Raw genomic sequence first — 25,971 nt, 5'->3', positions numbered from 1 at the left:
CCCTAAAAATCTGTGTACAGGGGCACCTGGGTGGCTCAGTCGGTTGAGGATCTGACTCCTGGTTTCAGCTCAGGACATGATCTCAGGGTCCCTGGGATGCAGGCCTCAGAATCTGCTTGCCCCTCTCCCTCGCCTTCTGCCTCTCCCCCCAGCTTAACTAACTAAACTAACTAACTAAATAAATAAGTAAGTAAAATCTTCTAAAAAAATCTGTGCACAGGCACCCAGGTGGCTCAATTAGTTAAGTGCCTTCAGCTCAGCTCATGATTCCAGGATCAAGCCCTATGTTGGGCTCCCCGCTCAGCAGGTAGTCTGCTTCTCCCTCTCCCTCTACTCCTCCTCCCCACCCTGCTCACGCTCACCCTCTCTCTCTCTCTCTTGCTCACTCTCTCTCTCAAATAAAATCTTTTTAAAAAAATCTGTGTACAGTTTAATAAAGTCAGACTTATTTTTAACTTGTTTAAAATTTCTCCATCTGGGTAAGAAAAGTGATAGAATATACATATCAATACAATCGAAAACCAAACAAAAGGCAGCCCCCAGCTCACAGTGCTGCCAGCCCGCAGAAGACGGTGAGTGTGCAGCCAGGCCAAAGCCCCACTATCTGTGGGACCCGGCCTACTGAATGCAGTGATCATGGTGGCACTGAGCTCAGGCAAGGTGTGTCATCATACGTCACCAATACTTCAAGCTGAAGCACCTCTCCAGCAGGGAACCAGTGTGCAACAGGCTTGGGGCACAGAAACTGGCGTGTTAGCCAAGACTTTCACTGAACAAGGGAAGCTCATTTCGGACAATGTCATGACTCAGCTCGGCCCTTCACGAGCTGAAAAATCTCACCCAATATAGCTGGCTATTGGATAGTTTTCCAAGGCATTTTCGCAGGCAGAAGCCCTGGATAGTTTATCAGATAGTGAGTAATCTGAACATGCTCTTCGAGGTCATGAAGCAACCAACATCCACTGCGTGTTAAATTCATCTGCCTAGCCACCAAGTCTACAACATCAAAGTCGACTCTCCCAAAACCACGGGCCTTGGTGATCTGACCGGAGAGCCTCTCATCCAGTGAGAGAGTAGCAGATGAGAGATGGTTCTCAAGAGATTGAAGCTTTACAAAGCCCAAACAGAACTGGTCCTGGAATATTACCTACCAGACAAAAGGGGTATTAGAAACATTCTCCAGAACAGAAACCGACAAGATCTGGCCCTATGTGTATGCTTCCCTACAAACAAAAGTTCAACAAATAAACCAGAAAATATCAGTTACTTCATGAGGAAAACTGCATTCACCTAGTAAGATGAGCAGAAGCTCCTTATCCATGCATTTAGAAGCTCCTTGTCCTAAGGCTGGCATCTATGAATTCTTTGAAAATTATATTAGTTTCATTTCTACTGATTTTATCTGGAAATTAAGGAAGTGCCAAATAAGTCAGATATGAAGAGTCATCTTTTGAAATCACGTAGTGTGTTTTATTCAGTCAGCTATGGGGGTGCAAATGAAAAACATCAGAAATGTCTAAATTAAAAAAAAAGAACTTTGAGAGCGTAATTAAAAGAGCAACTGGTAGTAACCTAACATTCGTTCAGAAGAGTAAGCGGCTGATAAAGTTTCCTTACTTTCTGGAAAAGAAACAAAAAAATTCCATGTCATTCGGGGAAAGTATCTCTCCAGAGGGTTTTGCATAGAAAAGACATCTTTAACACTGTGGTGTACGGCTCTCTGAGACACTATGTCTATAAAATTCCAGGAAAAAAACCAACTGGATTTACAGATTAGTTGCAGGATGCAAATTCACTGCTGCCTTTACCTAAGACACTTATTTTATTCTTTTTTTTAAGAGTTTTTTTTTTGAGAGAGAGAGTCCGAGGGCGAGCAAGCGAGGGAACAGAGGGGTGGGGCAAAGGGAGAAAATTCTCCAAGCAGACTCCCTGCTGAGCACAGAGCCCAAATCAGGGCTCGACCTCACACACCATGAGATCATGACCTGAGCTGAACCCAAGAGTCAGACACCTAACCAACTGAGCCACCCAGTGACCCTACACTAAGACATTTATAAACTAGCCATATATGCTGAATTTATTTTGTTGTTAAACATATCTTCCATTTACTCAGAATTTTCAATGTTATAAAAATGTATTAATTAGCAAATAGGAAAATTTATTTTCCTAAGATTTTTCTTTTGAGAATACATGTGAACTGAGGGATATGATGTATGTTAGAAATTGACATAAGTTCTTGCAAAAACACCCAAGTCGAATTTTCAACAGAAAGTGTAATTAAAGTCTTATGGTTTCAGATGTTATTCAGTTTAGAAATGTGTGCTTTAGGATTTAGTTAGTTTTGCTTTTTAAACAAAATGTAAGATCTGCCTTGATGAGTAACAAATTAAAGTACAAAAAAAAAAAAAAGAATAAAAGAAAACCCATTTTATTCTGGGCACTTAAAATATGAATGCCAGCCAGTGGTTCTTATGTATTTTGTGGGGGGCGGGGGCGGTGGGGAGACTTATTTTCCTTTCTTTTGATTTTTAAAAATCAATGTTGGTCTTTCAAAATGGACCAAGGATTTTAAGAAGGATTATAGTAAACACTTCATTCTTTAAAAAAAAAAGAAAAAGAAAATGTTGTAAAGATTTTATTTGACAGAGAAAGACAAAGCGAGAGAGGGAACACAAGCAGAGGGAGAGGGTAAATGTAAACTGATATAATCTGAGAATGAGGAAAGGTTTCCTAACTATAAACACTAAGAGTTAACTTAATCCATAAAAACTAACAAATATATAACTCTGAATGACAAAAATAAACTCTAACAAAGTACAAAGACAAATGATGAAGTGGAAAAAATATCTGATATTAACTCTTTGCTCACTAGAGTTAATCATATCACAAAGAGTTACATATCACAAAGAGTTAATACACAGCTCCTAAAATAGAGAAAGACACTCCTTTAGAAAAACAGGCAAAAGGTATGAACAGACAGTTCACAGGAAAAGAAATGCAACTGACCCTGAAACAGATGACAACATGCATTGTGTGGAGAAGGTGGCTCTCGTACATTACTGGTGGGAATGAAAAATGGGGAGGTATTTGGCAATTACCCAATGCAGTATACATACATCTTAGGAATCCTAGGAAATGTAACCCTAAAAGTGGCAAAAATATACAAAACACATATTCACTATAGCACTATCTGTAATGGCAAAATATTGTAAATGATGCAAAAAACTATCATAATGGGACTGCTGAGAAAACAGCAGATCAATGTAGGATCAGGCGGCTGTAACAAGGAATGAAGAATGTTCCTGTAGCTGCTATGGAGTGACGTTTAGGATCTCCACTTAAGTCAAAGAGCAAAGTATAAAATCGGGTATATAGTATGAAAACTTTCATCTAAAAAAGGGGGTAATATGAATATATATTTGAATATATTAAAAATACATACAACAATGGAAGGAGAAGCAAAATCTATTCAAACAGTTACCTGTAAGGAAAAGCAGGGAACCTAAAAATTGAAAGTGGGAAAAGACTTGAATTTAACTAGATACTGAGCTGGTGGCTTAACCACAGAGAGGAGTTATTGCAAGTAACGAAAACACAGACTGATTATGCATCGCTAGTAGGATATATCCTACAGACAAAAGGAACGGCAAAGAAATCTTAAATTGTTTTCAGTAATCATATCATTAGTAAAAACAGTAGTTTTGCTTTTCTAAATCTTGTATGTTTGGCTAAAGCAAATACGTATTTATGAATAATGTTAGGAACTAGCCAAAATTAACAATATAAGAGAAAAAAGCAGTATAAAATCAAGCAAGTTTAAAAAAAAAGCATAGCTGTAAATTTAAACTGGGAATATTAGTATGTTTTCACAGTTTTCTCTTTTAAAAAAGTCATTCCAAAAAGTGTCATATTCTGTAAAACTGTACAATAAAAATTACAGAGTTAATGAGAAAAGGAGCAGTAGGAATTAACCACCCAAACTTATGCAAATTTGTTAAGTAAGGCCCTAAAAACAAAAATTGGTAGCTTCAGGAGAAAATCAGGACAGCCCAGACAGTTCAGTGTGGCTAAATGTTGCCTCAGGGGATACTGAAAATGCATAGAAATGACACAGTCGAAATGCCAACTTGCTGATGCTGAACACAGACCAGGTAGAGCTCTGATTCAGGGGGTTCCTTCTAAGATGCACAGAGAAGTAAGTGCAGCATCCACAAACTCAGAGCCTGGCTGGGGTAAGCCCTCTGAGCGTCACAGCAGTTAAAGACAAAAAAAGGAAAATATGGCTATTTAATGAAAGAAAGCTGTTCTTTATAGAAAAATTCTAATAAATTCAGAAAGAATGACAGAACATTACCATTTTGTAACTCCTAGTGAATTAATAATCTAGGCAATGATAAAAGTCAATCTTGGCTAAGATCATTAGATGAACAGCTAACGGGGAACTTCATAAAGCATGGATTAGGCTGTCAACCTTCAAAACCACAAAAAGAGAATTAACAAAACATTCCCTTGCAATTTTCAAATAATTCTCTGGAAGATTCTCTGGATTGAGATTAGAAGGAGGTTTTCACCTCCTTTTTTTTTTTTAATATTTTATACGATAATGATCACTGGGAAAATATTTATATTTTTAAAAAGCCATCAAAGCCAGTGTCCTTTTTCTTTCTAAAAACACTTAAAACTTTAAAAAGAAATTAGAAGGAACAAGAACAAAACCTGACATTATGTTTAATCATCTCCCTTTCCTTAGGAGGGCTTTATTTATTCACTTATTCATTTATTTTAAAGATTTTATTTACTTGACAGAGAGAGAGAGACACAGTGAGAGAGAGAGAACACAACCCGGGGGGGGGGGGGCGGAGAAGAGAGAGAAGCAGGCTCCCAGTGGAGCAAGGAGCCCGATGTGGGGCTCCATCCCAGGACCCTGGGATCACGACCTGAGCCGAAGGCCGACGCTTAATGACTGAGCCACCCAGGCGCCCCAAGGAGGGCTTTCTTTAAAGAAGAAAGCATGGGAAAGCATCCACACTTAACCTGTAATTCCACAGGGTTCTGCGAAAGCTGCCCTGCGAGGCTGTTTGGAGGGTGAGTAAAAGGCTCCCAGATTCTCACAACCACTTCAACCACAGCAACTCTACTCTTAATATATTTTATATATTAGGATTCTAAGGTTTCATTTGAAAAACAATTCTGCTGCTTAAAAAAAGCAGGGTTTAAATGTCCACTTAAATTGAGAAACAGAATGCCTTCTAAAAGGAAGCCATAGCAGAGAAGTTCTTTAACTGATTATGAGTTACACATCATTTTGAAAGACTGGTTTCAAAAAAATGCACTGAGGAACACAATTTAAATGCACTTTTGGAGATTCATCCCCAACCGCCCCCCCAAAGCCCTGAAGACCACCCGAGGATTTGAAATTAAGAACCTCTGTCATGTGGGTTAGAATAAAAATCTACAACTCTACCTTAAAACATAAATTCTTAACCTTGGACCCTGTTCTAGAAGATCTGTGAACACTCGAAATTTTATGAATATGTCAACATTTGTATTTTTCTTTCAGATTCTCAAAAGAATCAGTGATCAAAAAAAGAATAGAAAGCGCTGCTTTAAATACAATGATTCCCAAGTAAAGAACTGACATGACTGGAATGAAGGCACGACTAAATAAAGGGGGGGGGGTTAGTTAAAGGAAGGAAGACATTCAGGTGCAAACTTGGGCAGTATCCACTCCAGAGTCAGAATCCAAGGATTCTAGTGGCAGGTTTATTTCTGAAAGCAAATGAATCAGGTCTGCTTAATTTTGTGTTTCTGATATATAATGTCATCTGATTCTGTCTACACTTGAAAATGTCTTGACTATCATCTGGTTTCCCAAATAGCTTACCAATAAGGAAAGAAAATGCTGGTCATACAATATAAGAATCTGATCCCCATAGCAGTTGTTTCTCCTTGTAGATTACTAAATTGCCATTCCAGTTTTGTTTTTTTTTAAGATTTTATTTATTTTACAGAAAGAGACACAGCGAGAGAGGGAACACAAGCGGGGGCAGTGGGAGAGGGAGAAGCAGGCTTCCCGGTGAGCAGGGAGCCCGATGCAGGGCTCGATCCCAGGACCCTGGGATCATGACCTGAGCCGAAGGCAGCCGCTTAACGACTGAGCCACCTAGGCACCCCACCATTCCAGTTTTAAACCTCACATGCTTGGGACTCTTGCTACAAGACAAATCCAATCCGTATTTTGATAAATCAGGCTTTTCTGAACTTAGGACTCTAAGGGAAAGTCAAACGGGAAGAGAAAAACATGTATTAGTGGATCACTGAGAAGGAAACCTAATCCTTGGGCTAAGTTCTATGGGCCTGATGGTAGTGGAGGTAGGAGCAAAAGAGCCTTGAGTGTAGAGGTTTGGGGAAGTGAGAACAGAAGAGGTGTGCCTTACTTTTGGGAGGAAGCCAGAGAGGAGACACTATCAAAGTTCCCAAGGATCAGTCCAGCGCAGGGAAAGGAATGAGTTATCTCTGCAGAGCTTCTGGTGCCCATCCAGGCATGGGAGTAATAGGGTGATCCCTGTGCCCCTAAGAGGTACATGGAAGTAGCTAAGAGAAAGTCAGCAGGGCTGAGAAAGCTTTGTGGTCAGGATGATGAAAACACAGCAGTGACCTGTACTGACGGATAACCAGAGACCAGATGGGACTACAAAAAGATACATGAGAATAAGGATGTTCCTGGCCTCTGCCTCTGCACTGCATTGGCTCAGCCCCCTGCCAATACCCCCATCCTTCAGCCTCTCAGACATAAGCCTACCAAAAAGAAAGCCCAAACTGAAATCAAGTGTAGTTAAAAAATAAATAAAACTGGACTTCCCGAACACCTGAGTCTGTGGCTTGACATCTGAACAGTCTGAAAATTAACCATCACTGTTCCCAATATGTTTTCAAGAGGAAGAAAGAGGAATAACAGAGGAGTCTCCTATGTCTTACTGTCTTAAGAAAACTGAATGATCACGGGGCGCCTGGGTGGCTCAGATGGTTAGGCATCTGCCTTCGGCTCGGGTCATGATCTCAGGGTCCTGGGGTCGAGCCCCGCATCAGGTTCCTTGCTCAGCGTGGAGCCTGCTTCTCCCTCTCCCTCTACTGTTCCCCCTGCTCCCCCTGCTTGTGCTCTCTCGCTCTCTCTAATAAATAAATAAAATCTTAAAAAAAAACAAAAACAAAACTGAATGATCATGATATTGTCTCTGCATCACAGCTGAGATATTACCCAAACTTCTCAGAGTTTTAGTCTAAAAATCCAAAATAAACATCATCTTGAAGTTGTCTTTTAAAACTTCCATAATACTGAATCCTGTTTTTTCCCCATGTTATGTTATATAACACAGTTTGTAGCTCAAACATATTTCAGCTCATTATAAGATTCTGACAACTTACGGAATGTCCATTCTGAATGAGACTGCCAGACACTAAATAGGTGACATGCAGCTGGGCTCCCGAATTCTCCTTTCGCTTCCTTTCAACATAATCATACAGCATCCTGTTCCAAACAAAAGGTACAAGTCATTATTTCTAAGAGTTTTTACCTCATCAACTCTTAATTCATGACTTAAAAGGGAGATATATTAAATCTGACAGTGTATCAATTTTTTTTACAGAATATTTTTGCTCCCGTGGACAGAAAGTTAAAAGACTTTAGACAGGACGTATAGGTTGGGGTCAACTTGTATTGAGCTGGCACAGTGACCAAACAACTGAAATAAAAGAAATCTAGGAATAAGTCAAGAGGGACTGAACCTGCTTTAAAACAGTGGCAAAAACATACAATAGATACAACAATGAGTGAAGAAAAAGTTCAGTCACTAACTATATGATCCTGGATAAGTTAATTAATTTTTCTAGGCCTCTTAATCCTGAGGTATAAAACCAGCAGACTGTATTAGATCAGTGATTCTCTTAACCTGGGATTCATATGGCCATTTATAACCCTCCACCCCCCAACTGTAAGCAAAATGCACATGTGTTTTTTGGGGGGAGACAGTTCAGGGTTTTCAACAGATTCTCAGAGAGATTACTCTAAACCATTAAGAAACACTCTGTAGATGATTATAAGTATTTAGTTCCGAAATTCCAATTTTCTGCTCACTCAGACTCAGTGCTGTTTCAGAACTGCAGAATCTAACAGCTTACTCACACTGCCCAGTATTCAGAATATTCGTTAACCTAAAATTGCCGCTCAATGTAGAAATAATGTTGCTTTTAGTAACATCCCTACATTCATTTTTATCCTCATGCTCCAGGAAGCATCAGACGTTAGCTCCCTGTAACAACTTACAGTTTAAGGCGATAGTTTAACAAAAACAACAAAAGAAATGCATCATTTGTGTCTTTTATTTCCAGAAACATTTACTGAGCCTCTGACATGTTATACTTCTGCCAAGGATAGCTAAAAACTCAAAAATTCCAAGGGAAACTCAACCTACACTGATAACTGCTCTTCTTGAAGCATCTGCTCTCTTAGCTTCCATGATCCCATGCCCCAGAGTCTTCTGCTACCCCTCCAACTGCCTCTGCCCCATTTCCTGCAGACCTGACTACCTCCTCCTTTTCCGTATTGCTAGAGTTCTGTTGTCAGCTATCTTTTTAAATTTATAGAGTGACCAATCACCTAGGTGTGCCTGGATCTGGGGGGGGGGGGGGTCCTGAGATGTGGACTTTCAGTGCTAAAACCAACAGTCCTAGGCATACCAGGATGGTTGGTCACCTTACTACCTATTCTCCTTTTGATTTCATTCATCCCCATGGTTTCATTTATTCCTGTCAACATCATTTGCTCAAACCACCCACGCCAGAAACCTGGGAGTCATTATCCTCCATTTCTCCCTATCCAGTGAGTTGCCAAATCTCATTAGTTCTTCCTCCCAAGTAATTCTTGACTCCATGCCCCAAATCTCTTAACTGGACTGTTTCAATTTCAAGTGTCACTTCTGCCCCACCCCTTTCCCATTCATCATCCACAAGGCGACCACCGTGAAGTTTTAAAAATGTAAATCAAGTCATTTGGTCAACAAAATTTTACTTTATGTTCTATGCCTTTAGGATAGAGCAGTAAACAAAGGAGTCAAAATTCCCACCCTTATATTATAGAAAAGAGAAACAAACAATAAATAAACATATAAGTACATATATGTCGGATAGTAGTAAATCTATGGGAAAAAAACAAACAAACAAAAGTAAGGAGAATAGAAAGTACCTGAGAAGTTTTGCTATTTTACATAAGGTGATTAGGGAAGGCCTCATGACCAGAGCCCTGCAGGAAGTGAGGGAGCCACCAATGTGAATATCCTAGGGAAGAATCTTCCAGGCAGAGAGAATAGGAATGTAAAGGTTCTGAGGCAAAAATGTAAATAAGCAAGGTCCAAGGAACAGAAAAGAGACAAGTGTAGAGGAAGAAGAGTGGTAGGGAAGAGAAAGCCAAGTGCCAGATACGCAGGTCTCTATGGCCCTATGAAGGACTTCAAGCAAGGAAGTCATTAGAAGGTTTATAACAGAAATAAGCTGATCTCACCTTTTAGAAGGATTCCTACTGCTGTGTGGAGAATGTACTGCTGAGGGACAAGAGAGGAAAGAGGGAGACTAGTTAGGAGGCTACTGCAATAATCTGGGCTAGAGATGATGGTAGCTCAGACAAGGACGTTAACAATAGAGGCAGCAATTAGTGGATGAATTCTGGGTATATTTTAAAGGGAGAAACAAATTTGCTGGTGGACTGATTTTAAAGTATGAGAGAAAGAGGAGTCAAGGACAATTGGACTAAGCAACTCAAAGAATGAAGGTGTCATTCACTGAGATGGAGAAAAGCAGATGCTTGAGGAGAAATTAGGAGTTAGGTTTTGGTGCATGTTAAGTCTGAGGTGCCTATTAGTAAGTGATGTTGAAAGGTAGTTGGAATTCTTCTCTGAATATCCTTGTTTCAAAGTTTTCAGTCTTTCCCCGTGTCCTAAGGATTGACTCCAACACCCTAGCAATGACATGTAAAACCCTTCTTGTTCTGGCCCCTATCTCTCTCACCATTCTCCCACATTCACACTATTTTCAGCCTTAGGAAACATTCTGCAGTTCCCCTTGCTCCTCTGTATGCCCTTTCCTCTGCCTAGACTGCTCTTCTCAGACCTCACCTACCTAACTCCTCATCAAGACAACAGCTCAGTTATCACGTCCTATGTGAAGCCTCCCCTAACACCACCAGGCCAGCAGGGCACCCCTGCCTTCTAAGTTCTAACAGAAACTATACCATACCTGTTATAGCCTTTATCACATTGTATTCTAACTACTTAGTTATACATCTGCCATCCCCTTTAGACTATAAGCTCCTTGAGGACAAAATGCCCTATTCAGCATTCTTGTTGATTCCTCGAGGTATCTTGTCCTCTTTAGTGTTTCCTTCCATGCAGCAATTATGCTAGGGAAGATGAGGGAATGCAGATCCATGAACATTTTGGCTTATTTATGCTAGTTAGGATCATGTTAGTAGAAGAAACGACAGGCAGGGGTCATGCCCAAGATGCTCTCAAGCTTGCTGAGTAAACGCATTCTCTTTCATTCACAACTTGTCTTATCTCATCATCACATCCATTGCCCTCTATGCACTTGTCTCCTCAAATCAACTCAAGCTCTCTTTTATATTAACAAGGTCAAAACTGCACAAACTTTTTAAAAAATAATTTCCAGGGGTACTTGGCTGGCTCAGTCAGTAGAGCTTGCAATGGCTGATCTCGGGGTTGTAAGTTCAAGCCCCACGCTGGGTGTAGAGATTACTTAAAAATAAAATCTTAAAAAAAAAATAATAATAATAATTTCTGTTAATCTTTTGAGTCTCTAAAACATGTTTATCTAATTACATTACACCGTTTTATCTTTACTGACAAAATATGCAAAATATTCTTAAATATCAATGACAACATATATGACTTCTAACAAGATGCACTTCCAGCACAAAGGATTAACTATATTTCTTATTTTAATTTGCTAATTTTCCCTCATCAGTTCCACCCATAATTTTCCCTAGGATGAATACAGTGCATAGTCTATACCGCCTTCCCTAACCTATTTTAATTCCTTCACAGCATTTTTATAACCTGAAATTATCTTGTTTAAATCAATGACGAGAAAGATCTAGTCTGTCAGGTTTACTGTTTTATGACACAGCCTAAATAATGCTAAAAATAAGAAATGAAAAAATACTTAAGAAATCCAGTCAAATCAATAACAACCATGCCCAATCACTGCCCTCAGTACAACCAATGATACTTAAAATGCTTCCACTATAGATAAAATTTAAAAAGACACTTAAGTCTCAATTTTCTCAACTGTTAAAATAAGTTGATAACCCCCATCATATTGGACTGTTACAAAGATTATGGGAGATCTGTATTTGTGAAAATATCTACCATAGAGCTTAGTACTCGCTCAACAAATATTTACTGGCACCTATTATGAGCCAGGCACTGAAGATACAATGATTGTGGCATACTGTATTTTCCAAAGATGGCGAAGACAACACCTCCCATCCCACATGCTCTTCTACATTCTCCCATAGAGAGGTGGAGTCCATCCCCCGTCTCTTGAACCTGGGAGGGCTAATGATTCATTTCAACCAAAACAATGAAGCAGACATGACACTGCTCGACTTCTAACACTAGTTGGAAAAGGCAATCAGTTTCTGCCTTGTTCTGGAACGCCAGGTTTTGGAGTCCTGAGCTGCTATGTAAGAAGTCCAACCACCAGAGACACCATGCTCTGACAAAGCCCAGGCCATACAGAAAGACACGTGCAATGTCTGATCAACAGCCCCAGCTGAAGTCCCAGCAGATGGCCAGCATCAACTGCCGGATATGTGCATAAAGATGCCCACAGGGGCGCCTGGGTGGCTCAGTCCATTAAGCAGCTGCCTTAGGCTCAGGTCATGATCCCAGAGTCCTGGGATCGAGCCCCGCCTTGGGCTCCTTGCTCAGTGGGGAGCCTGCTTCTCCCCTGCCTGCCACTCTTCCTGTTTGTGCTTGCTCTCTGTCAACTAAATAAATTAAAAAAAAAAAAAAAAAAGATGCCACAGATGATCAGGCCCCAGCCATTGAGGTTTCCCAGCTGAAGCACCAGACATTATAGAACAGAGATAAACCATTCTCACTGTGCCCTGCCCAAATTCCAAAAAACCGGAAGAATCTATGAACATAATAAAATGGTTGTTTCAAGCTGCTAAATTTTGGGATAATTTGTTTCATAGCAATAGTAACTGGAAAAATGATCAACTTGATAAATGTGTTCCCCACCTTCATGGAGTTTATATCCTAGTGGAGGCAGGCAGCCCTAGAAAATGTCAGATAGTAATAATTATAAAATTCTCGATCAACTGGATATCTACATGCAAAGAAATGAAACTGGACCCTTTCCTTACACCATATACAAAATGATTCGTGGAAGAAAGAGTGCCCAGTAGGGCTTCATTTAAAATTAGCTTGAGTTGGAGCACCTGGATGGCTCAGTCAGTTAAGCGTCCAGCTCTTGATTTTGGCTCAGGTCATGATCTCAGGGATGTGGAATTGAGCCCCCAACTTGGCTCTGCACTGGGCGTGGAGCCTGCTTGAGATTCTCTCTTTTCCTCTTCCTCTGCCCTTCTCTCCCTCTTCCTCTGCCCCTCTCCCCACCCCTCTCTAAAAAAATTAAAATAAATAAAATAAAATTAGCTTGAGCCAACACCTAATTTGAAAACTATAGTGTATTCTTACTGTGAAGCCTGAGGTATTTCTGAGGTGTTAACAAGCACATGATATGTAGAAACCTTGAATATAGTTATAATTACTGTTGTAAGAGCTAAAACTACGAAATTCTTAGAATAAAACACAGAAGTAAATCTTCATGACCTTAGGTTGAGCAAAGCCTTCCTAGATACTATAAACAAAGGACAAACAACAAAAGATAAAAGCAATAGGGGCGCCTGGCTGGCTCAATTGGTAGAGCACGTGATTCTTGATCTTGGGGTTGTAAGCTCAAGCCCCATGTTGGGTGTAGAGTTTACTTAAAAGTAATATTAAAAAAAAAAAGGTAAAAGGGCCACAGCAGCACATCCCGGGACGCTGCAGGGTTGAGCAGCACCAACAGAAACAGAGTTAAAGTGGCCAGAACATTAGTAGAGAACGGGCCGCAATCCCTCTGTTCTGTGACAGAGGCTGAAATTTGGCCGCTGCTGCTCTGACTCTCAGAAGAGGCACAGCAAACCGCCAGGGAAAGCCGCCAGAGAACAAAAGCCTGGAAATACCGGCTCAGGGAGTGCCCATCCCCATCCTCCCTCGCAGGGGACACGGAGACTCTACCCAAACAGGGCTGCCTGAGTATCGGCGCGGCAGGCCCCTCCCCCAGAAGGCAGGCTGAAAAATCAAGAAGCCCACAACCCGAGGCGCCTGGGTGGCGCAGTCACTGAACGCCTGCCTTCGGCTTAGGGCGTGATCCCGGCGTTCCGGAAAGGAGTCCCTCATCGGGCTCCTCCGCTGGGAGCCTGCTTCTTCCTCTCCCACTCCCCTGCTTCTGTTCCCTCTCTCGCTGGTTGGCTGCCACATAAATAAATAAATAAAATCTTTAAAGAAGAAGCCCACATCCCTAAGATCCCTATAAAACAAGGGGCACGGCCTGGGACTCAGTCAATAATTTGGGCTCTGGAAACCCCGCAACCTCTCATCAGAATGACAAGAAGGAGAAGCCCCCCCCCAGCAAAGAAAAGACAGTGAGTCTGTGGCCTCTGCCACAGAAATAATGGATATGGATGTAACAGATTATCAGAAATGGAATTCAAAGTAACGATGGTCAAAATGATGAGTAGAATTGAAAAAACTATTAACAAAAAGGTTACTGAGAATATAGAATCCCTAAGGACAGAAATGAGAGCGAATCTGACAGAAATTAAAAATTCTATGAGCCAAATGCAGGCAAAACTAGAGGCTCTGACGGCCAGGGTCGCAGAAGCAGAGGAACGAGTTAGTGAATTGGAGGATGGGTTAATAGAGGAAAAAATGAAAATAGAAGATGGTCTTAAAAAAATCCACGCCCACGAATGTAGGTTACGGGAGATTACTGACTCAATGAAACGATCCAATGTTAGAATTATTGGCATCCCCGAGGGGGTGGAGAAAAACAGAGGTCTAGAAGAGATATTTGAACAAATTGTAGCTGAAAACTTCCCTAATCTAGCAAGGGAAACAAACATTCGTGTCCAAGAGGCAGAGAGGACCCCTCCCAAGCTCAACCATGACAAACCTACGCCACGTCACGTCATAGTGCAATTCGCAAATATTAGATGCAAGGATACAGTATTGAAAGCGGCCAGGGCAAAGAAATTTCTCACGTACCAAGGCAAAAGCATCAGAATTACGTCAGACCTGTCTACACAGACCTGGAATGAGAGAAAGGGTTGGGGGAGCATATTTAAAGCTCTTTCAGAGAAAAACATGCAGCCAAGGATCCTTTATCCAGCAAGGCTGTCATTCAGAATTGATGGAGAAATAAAGACATTTCAGAATCGCCAGTCACTAACCAATTTTGTAACCATGAAACCAGCCCTACAGGAGATATTACGGGGGGTTCTATAAAAGTAAAAAGGCCCCAAGAGTGATACAGAACAGAAAGTCACAGCCAATACAAACAAAGACTTTACTGGCAACATGGCAACATTAAAATCATATCTCTCAGTAATCAGTCTTAATGTAAATGGTTTGAACCATCCCATAAAACGCCACAGGGTTGCAGATTGGATAAAAAGAAATGACCCATCCATTTGCTGTCTACAAGAGACTCATTTCAAACCCAAAGATGCATTCAGACTGAGAGTAAGGGGATGGAGTACCATCTTTCACGCAAATGGACCTCAAAAGAAAGCTGGGGTAGCAATTCTCATATCAGATAAATTGGATTTTAAACTACAGACTATAGTTAGAGACGTAGAAGGGCACTATATTATTCTTAAGGGAAGTATTCAACAAGTGGATATGACAATTATAAATATATATGCCCCCAACAGGGGAGCAGCAAGATACACAAGCCAACTCTTAACCAGAATAAAGAGACATATAAATAAAAATACATTAATAGTAGGGGACCTCAACACTCCACTCTCAGAAATAGACAGAACACCCTGGCAAAAACTAAGCAAAGAATCAAAGGCTTTGAATGCCATACTCAACGAGTTGGACCTCATAGATATATATAGAACACTACACTCCAGAACCAAAGAATACTCATTCTATTCTAATGCCCATGGAACATTCTCAAGAATAGACCATGTTCTGGGACACAAAACAGGTCTCAACCGATACCAAAAGATTGAAATTATCCCCTGCATATTCTCAGACCACAACGCTCTGAAATTGGAACTCAACCACAAGGAAAAATTTGGAAGAAACTCAAACACTTGGAGACTAAGAACCATCCTGCTCAGGAATGACTCGATAAACCAGGAAATCAAAAATCAAATTAAACAATTTATGGAGACCAATGAGAATGAAAATACAACAGTCCAAAACCTATGGGATACTGCAAAGGCAGTCCTAAGGGGGAAATACATAGCCATCCAAGCCTCACTCAAAAGAATAGAAAAATCTAAAATGCAGTTTTTATATTCTCACCTCAAGAAGCTGGAACAGCAACAGAGGGACAGGCCTAATCCACGCACGAGGAAGCAGTTGACCAAAATTAGAGCTGAAATCAATCAAGCAGAAACCAGAAGTACAGTAGAGCAGATCAACAGGACTAGAAGCTGGTTCTTGGAGAGAATCAATAAAATTGACAGACCACTGGCAAGACTTATCCAAAAGAAAAGAGAAAGGACCCAGATTATTAAAATTATGAATGAAAAAGGAGAGGTCACGACGAGCACCATTAAAATTGGAAGGATTATTAGAAATTTTTATCAACAGCTATATGCCAATAAACTAAGCAATCTGGAAGAGATGGAATCCTTCCTGGAAACCTATAAACTACCAAGATTGAAACCGGAAGAAATTGATTCCTTAAACAGGCCAATTAATTATGAAGAGATTGAGTCAGTGATAAACAACCTTCCAAATAACAAAACTCCAGGCCCGGACGGTTTTCCTGGGGAATTCTACCAAACATTCAAAGAAGAAATAATACCTATTCTCCTAAAGCTATTTCAAAAAATAGAAACAGAAGGAAAGCTACCAAACTCATTCTATGAGGCCAATATTACCTTGATCCCCAAACCAGGCAAAGACCCCCTCAAAAAGGAGAATTACAGACCGATTTCCCTAATGAATATGGACGCCAAAATCCTCAACAAGATACTTGCTAATAGAATCCAACAGTACATTAAAAGGATTATCCATCACGATCAAGTGGGATTCATACCTGGGATGCAAGCGTGGTTCAATATTCGCAAATCAATCAGCGTGATACATCATATCAACAAGAAAAGACTCAGGAACCATACGATCCTCTCAATCGATGCCGAAAAAGCATTTGACAAAATACAGCATCCTTTCCTGATTAAAACCCTTCAGAGTGTAGGAATAGAAGGTACATTTCTCAATCTCATAAAAGCCATCTATGAAAAGCCTACTGCAAATATTATTCTCAATGGGGAAAAGCTGGAAGCCTTTCCCTTAAGATCAGGAACTCGACAAGGATGCCCACTCTCGCCACTATTATTCAACATAGTACTAGAAGTCCTTGCAACAGCAATCAGACGACAAAAAGGGATCAAAGGTATTCAAACTGGCAAAGAAGAAGTCAAAATGTCTCTCTTTGCAGATGACATGATACTCTATATGGAAAACCCAAAAGAAGCCACTCGCAAACTATTAGAAGCTATAGAGCAATTCAGTAACGTGGCAGGATACAAAATCAATGCTCAGAAATCAGTTGCATTTCTATACACGAATAACGACACCGAAGAAAGAGAAATTAGGGAATCCATCCCATTTACAATAGCACCAAAAACCATACGTTACCTTGGAATTAACTTAACCAGAGACGTAAAGGACCTATATTCTAGAAACTATAAATCACTCTTGAAAGACATTGAGGAAGACATAAAAAGATGAAAAGATATTCCATGCTCATGGATCGGAAGAATTAACATAGTTAAAATGTCCATGCTACCCAGAGCCATCTACACTTTCAATGCTATCCCGATCAAAATACCAAGGACATTTTTCAAAGAACTGGAACAAACAGTCCTTAAATTTGTATGGAAACAGAAAAGGCCCCGAATCTCCAAGGAACTGTTGAAAAGGAAAAACAAAGCTGGGGGCATCACGATGCCGGATTTCGAGCTGTACTACAAAGCTGTGATCACAAAAACAGCATGGTACTGGCACAAAAACAGACACACAGACCAATGGAACAGAATAGAGAGCCCAGAAATGGACCCTCGGCTCTTTGGGCAACTAATATTTGATAAAGCAGGAAAAAACATCCGGTGGGAAAAAGACAGTCTCTTCAACAAATGGTGCTGGGAAAATTGGACAGCTACATGCAAGAGAATGAAACTTGACCACTATCTCACACCATACACAAAAATAAACTCCAAATGGATGAAAGACCTCGATGTGAGACAGGAATCCATCAAAATTCTAGAGGAGAACATAGGCAACAACCTCTACGACATCGGCCAAAGCAACCTTTTTCATGACACATCCCCAAAGGCAAGAGAAACAAAAGATAAAATGAACTTATGGGACTTCATCAAGATTAAAAGTTTCTGCACATCCAAGGAAACAGTCAGAAAAACTAAGAGGCAGCCCACGGAATGGGAGAATATATTTGCAAATGACACTACAGATAAAGGACTGGTATCCAAGATCTACAAAGAACTTCTCAAACTCAATACACGAGAAACAAATAAACAAATCAAAAAATGGGCAGAAGATATGAACAGACACTTTTCCAATGAAGACATACAAATGGCTAACAGACACATGAAAAAATGTTCAAAATCATTAGCCATCAAGGAAATTCAAATCAAAACCACACCGAGATACCACCTTACGCCAGTTAGAATGGCAAAAATAGACAAGGCAAGAAACAACAATTGTTGGAGAGGATGTGGAGAAAGGGGATCCCTCCTACATTGTTGGTGGGAATGCAAGTTGGTACAGCCACTCTGGAAAACAGTGTGGAGGTCCCTTAAAAAGTTAAAAATTGAGCTACCCTATGACCCAGCCATTGCACTACTGGGTATTTACCCCAAAGATACAGACGTAGTGAAGAGAAGGGCCATATGCACCCCAATGTTCATAGCAGCAATGTCCACAATAGCTAAATTGTGGAAGGAGCCGAGATGCCCTTCAACAGATGACTGGATTAAGAAGTTGTGGTCCATATATACGATGGAATATTACTCAGCTATCAGAAAGAACGAGTTCTCAACATTTGCTACAACATGGACAGCACTGGAGGAGATAATGCTAAGTGAAATAAGTCAAGCAGAGAAAGACAACTATCATATGATTTCTCTCATCTATGGAACATAAGAACTAGGATGATCGGTAGGGGAAGAAAGGGATAAAGAAAGGGGGGGTAATCAGAAGGGGGAATGAAACATGAGAGACTATGGACTCTGAGAAACAAACTGAGGACTTCAGAGGGGAGGGGGATGGGGGAATGGGATAGACCGGTGATGGGTAGTAAGGAGGGCACGTATTGCATGGTGCACTGGGTGTTATACACAACTAATGAATCATCGAGCCTTACATCGGAAACCGGGGATGTACTGTATGGTGACTAACATAATATAATAAAAAATCATTAAAAAATAAAAAAAAAAAAAGGGCCACAGCAACCTTTTTCATGACACATCTCCAAAGGCAAGAGAAACAAAAGAAAAAATGAACGTGTGGGACTTCATCAAGATAAAAAGCTTCTGCACAGCCAAGGAAACAGTCAACAAAACTAAGAGGCAGCCCACGGAATGGGAGAAAATATTTGCAAATGATACTACAGAGAAAAGACTTGTATCCAAGATCTACAAAGAACTTCTCAAACTCAATACACGTGAAACAAATAATCAAATCAATAAATGGGCAGAAGATATGAATAGACACTTTTCCAATGAAGAAATGGCTAACAGACACATGAAAAAATGTTCAAAATCATTAGCCATCAGGGAAATTCAAATCAAAACCACCCTGAGATACCATCTTACACCAGTCAGAATGGCAAAAATGGACAAGGCAGGAAACAACAAATGTTGGAGAAGATGTGGAGAAAGGGGATCCCTCTTACACTGTTGGTGGGAATGCAAGTTGGTACAGCCACTTTGGAAAACAGTGCGGAGGTCCCTTAAAAAGTTAAAAATTGAGCTACCCTATGACCCAGCAGTTGCACTACTAGGTTTTTACCCCAAAGATACAGACGTAGTGAAGAGAAGGGCCATATGCACCCCGATGTTCGTGGCAACATTGTCCACGGTAGCTAAATCGTGGAAGGAGCCGAGACGCCCTTCAAGAGATGACTGGATTAAGAAGATGTGGTCCATATATACGATGGAATATTACTCAGCCATCAGAAAGAACGATTACCCAACATTTGCAGCAACATGGACGGGACTGGAGGAGATTATGCTAAGATGAAATAAGTCAAGCAGAGAAAGACAATTATCATATGGTTTCACTCATTTATGGAATATAAGAAATAGGAAGATCGGTAGGAGAAGGAAGGGAAGAATGAAGGGGGGGTAAACGGGGCGGGGGGGAATGAACCATGGGAGACTGTGGACTCTGGGAAACAAGATGAGGTTATACTGGAGTAGGGTGGGCTCCTCATCCAGTATGACTGGTATCTTTATATGATAGCCAGGTGAAGATATGGCACACAGGAAGAATGCCATCTGGGAGACTGAGAGCTTCAGAGGGGAGGGGGTGGGGGATTGGGATAGGCCAGTGATGGGTATTAAGGAGGGCACATATTGCATGTTGCACTGGGTGTTATTTGCAAGTAATGAATCATGGGACATCACATCAAGAACTGGGGATGTACTGTATGGTGACTAATATAACAAAATAAATATTATCAATATAAAAAAGGTAAAAGAAATAAACTGGGCTTCATCAACAATAAAAACTTTGGTGCTTCAAAAAGTGCCAAGACAACCCATGGAATAGGATAAAATTTCTGCAAATCATATATCTGATCAGGTGCTCACTTCGGCAGCACATGTGTACTTGATCGGGGTCTTGTATCCATAAAGTAGTCTGTACAACTTAATAAGACAACCCAGTGAAAAAACAAAGGATCTGAACAGGTATAGATACACAAATAGCTAATAAGCACATGAAAAGATGACCAACATCATTGGTCATTATGGAAATGCAAATCAAATCAAAACCAGAATAATACCACTTCATATCCACTAGGAGACGGCTAAAGTTAAAAAGACAGATGATGAAGAGTTGGCAAGAATGTGGAGAAATTGGAACCTCCATACCTTACTGGTGGGATTTTAAATTAGCGCAGCCACTTTAAAAAACAGCTTGGAAGTTCCTCAAGATGTTATATATGACCCAGAAACAGGTATATATCCAAAAGAACTGAATACATATGTCCACATAAAAACCTGTTTACAAATATTCATAGCAGCATTATTCATGATACCCAAAATGTGGAAACAACCCAAATGTCCATCAATTGATGACGATAAATAAAATCCACTATTTAAGTATGTTATAGGTTGAATTGTGTCCCTGTTCTCCACCCCCCCCCCACACACAAAAAGGTGTTGATGTCCTAACCACCAGTGCCTCAGAGTGTGACCTTCCTTGGAAAGAGGATCTTTGCAGATGTAATTAGTTAAGATGAGGTTATACTGGAGTAGGGTGGGCTCCTAATCCAGTATGATTGGTATCCTTATATGATAGCCAGGTGAAGATATGGCACACAGGAAGAATGCCATGTGGCAACAAACGCAGATACCAGGGTTACGCAGCTATAACCAGAATCTGGGAAGGAATGAAGGATTCTTCTCTATAGGTTTCAGAGAGAGCATGGCCCTGCCAACAGCTTAATTTTGGGCTTCCAGACACTACAACTGCACGACAATAAATTTCTGCTATTTTAAGCCATCTAATTCATAGCATTCTTATGGCAGCCCTAGGAAACTAACCTGCCACATAATAGAATATTATTCAGCTATAAAAAGGAATTAAGTACTGATACATGCTACAACATGGACAATCCTTGAAAACATCATGCTAAGTGAAAGAAACCAGACACAGGAGACTATATATTACAGGATTCCATTCATATGAAACGACCAGGATAGGTAAATCTACAGACTAAAGAGAGTTTACTAGTGGTTGCCTAATACCGGGAGGGTGGGGGAGGGATGAGAAAGGAGTGGAGAGAAAATGCTAAGTGACTCCTAATGGATACAAGGTTTCTTTTGGGGGTGATGAAAATGTTCTACAATCAATTATAGTGATGGCTGCATAACTCCGTGAATATACTAAAAACTACTGAATTATACATTTTCAATGGGTGAACTATATGGTATGTGAATTATATCTCAATAAAGCTGTTGTTGTTGTTTTTTTAATTAGGAAAGTAATTAACAGAGTGATACGACAGAGAGCAGGGATGGGGTGGGGTTACCTGAAATAGAGCATTAGGGAAAGGTTGTTGCAAAAAGTAACGTGTGACATTTGAGCTAAAACTTGAAGGATGAGGACAGCTGGGAGAAGCATTCCAGACAAAGGGAATAGTTCAAATGTCCTAAGGTAGAAATGAGCCTGGCAAATTTGAGGAACAAAAAACCGAATATGGCTATAGAGTAAGTCAGGTAGAGAGTGGCATGGGATGAAGCTGGTTGAGAGATAGGGGCTAGACAGTATGTTAGTTCTAGAAAAATTACAGGTAATCAAGGTAACTACAATAAAATTACAGGCAACTTTATTTCATTTCTAGCCCTCAATACGCACCTTTAAGCCCCAACAGGCTAATATGGTTAATAGTTATTTCATAAACATCTGTAACCATAACAATTAGTCTTAGATATGTCCATTCTGAAAGTTACCCGAAACTCTTGGGTTTGGGTCAGCACTGGCATTTGCAACAGAAATCTCAGATAGTCAAAATCAGTCCAAATTCATCCCTAGGCCAAGAGTTTCAGGTCCTGAACGCATGAACATCACAGTCAAAGCCAGATTCTAGGTCTGTCAAACAGCAGTCCACATAAAGCCAAATCAACCCATTCCAGATATCAGGAATTTTCTAAGGTTCATGGAACATTCCCTGACTCAAAGAAAGCTCCCATGACTCAAAGAATGGGGAAAAATCAGACCATCTTAAGGAATAAAGTGAACTAAATGGGTATTTAACTTAATATGTGTGCCCTCGGCCTGTTCTTCCTCTCCTTGGGACAGAGACAACATTTTTAAGAAATTTTGAAGTTAATTCAAAAGCTTGCCTTTTCCTTTTTGGCCTCATGCGGAACTACAAGTTTCAGCAAGAAAGGTGATACAGCAAAGTTCGAGAAGGGCAATTCTCTGTGCCATCCTAAACACTCCCTTTTACCACATTCTCCCTGGTCTTATACTGTCACGCAGCTTGTGTTGAACACCTGTTGACCTCATTATAAAGTACTTCAACACCATCCACATGTGGGCCCAAGGCACACATGTGAAAATGTAACAAAGATATAACAGGTAATATAAAATCTGAGATGTAAACAGAATTATCTAACCCACTTAGTAAATTTGAAATAACAAAATGATGTTAACCAGAAGTCAAGGCTACAAATAAATCCAGTAAATGTATCACCACAAATTTGTATATAAGTCCACCTATCTCTGAAATAATAGACAAATCTGGTATAAGGTAGTAAAATTGGTATTCTTTCCCATTTTCCAAGGGAAGAAAAAACTTCTAACTTCAAGGCTATCTGTAAAGCTTAAAACAAAGCAAAACAAAAAACAAAACAAACAACTCCAATATGAGTAAAATTACTAGTAAATTGGACTTACTGTTTGGCCTGGTTAACATGAACCCCTAGTGTATAGCTCAGCCACTTGTATGTCACCTGTAAGAAGGGATTGTTTAACATTAGATGATTCCAGAGTGCAGGTCAGTCCCAAGGCTCCTAAAGATTCCTACTCTTAGATGATCATCTAAGAGTAAATTACAGTAGATGCCACCCTAGTTTTGCCAAGAACCGTCTGGGCAGGTAGGACTGAGATCTTTATCTTACAAATACTAAAAAGTTTGTTTCACAGGCTAATTAACGGGAAAGTCTAAAAAGAAAGGCTGAATATGCAAAGAAAAAGCTCTCGTTTCCCTCACATTCTTTGTTTTACGAGTGCCCTTTATTCACATTCTGCCCTTTTTTGTGGCTGCCACTGATAACTGTTAAAACTCATCCAGGAAGTAGATTACTTTGAAGTGCATGACTCATAAACTAAGAAAAGTTGCAGCCACACAAACATTAAGAGGCACAGGTGGTGCAGGGGCCCGGGAACGAAAGTGGATGAATACTGTATCTGGGGTTAAACTGGGATCCACTGGCATCAAGCCTTGATACTCCTTCCATCCTTCCTGAACTCTCTTGTCACTTGTCACTTCCTTGTACGCTCCTCACCTCTTGAAATCTTCCAATGCTAAATGCTGAGTTTCCAATAATTAAGACTTACATAGTTGAGGCAAAGTATTAGCAAAAGAGACTAACCTAGGCTGGAAAACTGCCTATCCCCTTACTAACTACAAATAAATAAGTTACTTGGCCCCTCTGCTTCGACTTCCTTTTTAGGGATACTTCCACGGCCCTCTGGGTGGGTCGCCGTAAAGATTAAATGCAGTAATGTATAGCCCAAGCTCATAGTAACCGCTCAATTATTACGTTTCGCAAACTCCATTCACATTCATCGTCTCACTGGATCTTTCATTCCAACCCTGGGAGGCAGGTCAAGTCTATGAATACCAAATTTCCTAGAGGAGGAAACCGACTGTTGAAAGGTTAAACAAGTAGTCACCAAACCCAATTAAGGCACAATTTCTTCAACAGTAAATTTGGGGCTTTAAACTCCAACCACCATATCAGACAGATGTAGAAATGCCTCAGAATTATCTACCAGTGCCCTTGCCTCCACGCCTGTCCTTCTTGGCCCCTACTCCTTGCCAGTGCCCAGCACGCCCACCCAAGGGACGCGAACTTGCACGCGCGCCAGAAAAATTCCCCCCGCGAGTTCTCGCTCGCCCTGGGGCACGAGACGTGGGGACTTGTCTCCCCTCAGCCAGTCCCCACCAGGCCAAGCGCAGAGGGGTCAAGGCCCCCGCTGCCCTCGCCGGGCCCAGGACTCCAGTCGCCTGCCCACGTTCCCCAGTCCCAGCTCCTCACGATCTTGTTCTGGTCCGTGACGAACTCGTCTATATTTTCCAAATAAAGCTGGTCCGCCATGGTGCTGCGGAGCTGAAAGCCCCGCCACAACAACTGCAGCTCCCGCCGGCGGGAAACGTCTTTCCTCTCTCCCGGGTCCGGGGTCGTTTCCCACAGCAACAGAGGCGACGCACTACGGCGGCCGCCCGAGGGTCAAACTAGTCTCGGAGACCGCGCAGACTCAAGTAGGCGGAGCTAGTAGGTAGGAGAGGACGGAAGTGAGGCGCTGGGAGCGTGCGCGTGATCGGGAGGGACTGTGTTTGGAGCTGTGGTTTCAAATCTCCCGTCTACAACCTAACGACTGGCCCAGGACAAAATACCTCAGCTCTAGGAGCCACAGCCTTACCACCTGTAGATTGATAAAATAATCCTTGCCCTTTCATATCTTTATTCAACAAACGTGTATCAAGTACCTAGTCCAGGCACTTCTTAGACACTGGCGACACAACAGTGAATGATAAAGACAGAAAAAACCAGTAATTTTAGTAGAGTGATGCCAGCTGGGATAAAGTACTGCTTGTTATAATCCCTCAGAATTGAGAAATTACGGATGGTTTTCCAGAAGGGGCAGACGAGGAGAAATGTTTCAGATAGAGGCAGGAGCATTTGCTGGGAAGGAAAAAAAAAGACTTCATTGTAGCTAAAATGTTGGGAGAAGAGTCCAATGAAGAGAGGTGAGACCTGAGAGAAGGTAATTGATGCGGCACCTATGAGGCGGTGTGAAGGGGCACAAGAACTTTATTCTCAAGAAAAGGTTTCAGGTTGGAGGATTTCATCTAAAATTTCTCCTAACATCAGCTATAAAGTACCAGTAGTAATTGACTTCAGCCTAAACCAGTGTAGTTCAGTATGGCAGCATGGTGGAAAATGGAGCAAGCTCTAGAATTAGTCCCTGGATTTGAATCCTGGTTTTGATCATTGCTGTGTGACCTTAAGTAAGTTATTTAACCACTGTAAGCCTGTTACCCTATCTATAATACAGAAATAACAATAGTACCCACCTAAAAGTTTTGTTGCAACATGTACTCATTCACGACTGCAAAAGCCTACTAAGGGCCAGGCACTGTTCTGGGTGCTGGGGATATAGCCATGATCAATAGTACACAGAGCCTGTTCACATGTAGCTTGCACTCTCATAAAGATATTTGAGGGATGGCAATGGCTTAAAATAGGATAGTGGTAGTGGAAATTGAGAGAACTGAGTGACTTGGGTTTTCTTTTTAGAGTCACCAAAACCTGCTGGTGAATTAAATGAATAGAGTGTAGGAAAGACAGAAATGAAGGAAAATACCTAGATCTGGAATCTAAATCTTTAGGTAAATGGTGATGCATTTGACTACTGAGCTGTGGGAGACAGAGAACGAGCAAATGAGAAAATCAAAGAATTCTATTTGGCCACAGTTATAATTCAGAAAACATATATAAAACCCTCACATCATGCCTGCACGTAATAAAATCAATAACTGTTGGGTTATATTACTGTACACCAGGTACACTGTACTAGGTGCCTTGAGAGTGAGATTTCATTTAATTCCTATAGCAACCCTGCAAAT

The 25,971-nt window shown here is 40.9% G+C and overlaps 1 protein-coding gene and 1 pseudogene across 5 annotated transcripts in view; one reads left to right on the top strand and one right to left on the bottom strand.

The window, feature by feature from the left end:
* The window catches only part of POLD3 (DNA polymerase delta 3, accessory subunit), a 111,076-nt gene extending 86,536 nt beyond the window's left edge, over positions 1–24,540 (bottom strand). For 2 of the 5 annotated variants that reach the window (XR_015726935.1, XM_045816213.2), the window contains exons 1-3: positions 24,380–24,539; positions 23,013–23,068; positions 7,426–7,528 (exon numbers count right to left, since the gene is read on the bottom strand). Coding sequence is in view for 4 of the 5 variants with exons in the window: in XM_045816213.2 (XP_045672169.2) it covers positions 7,426–7,528; positions 23,013–23,068; positions 24,380–24,439 (219 nt within the window). In the remaining variant the exon portion in view is untranslated. Of the gene's footprint in view, positions 1–7,425; positions 7,529–23,012; positions 23,069–24,379 lie in introns of all 5 variants that reach the window. The other 3 variants (XM_087868162.1, XM_045816212.2, XM_087868163.1) reach the window with 3 other exon arrangements.
* LOC123804168 (GTP:AMP phosphotransferase AK3, mitochondrial pseudogene) lies at positions 637–1,274 on the top strand (annotated as a pseudogene).
* Positions 24,541–25,971: the final 1,431 nt, after the last annotated feature.

This window comes from Ursus americanus, chromosome 16, assembly GCF_024610735.1.
Source record: "Ursus americanus isolate L20-20 chromosome 16, mUrsAme1.1.p, whole genome shotgun sequence".
Classification (NCBI taxonomy): domain Eukaryota; kingdom Metazoa; phylum Chordata; class Mammalia; order Carnivora; family Ursidae; genus Ursus; species Ursus americanus.
Note: the sequence above shows the minus strand (reverse complement) of the source record. Positions and strands in the feature narration are given on the sequence as shown.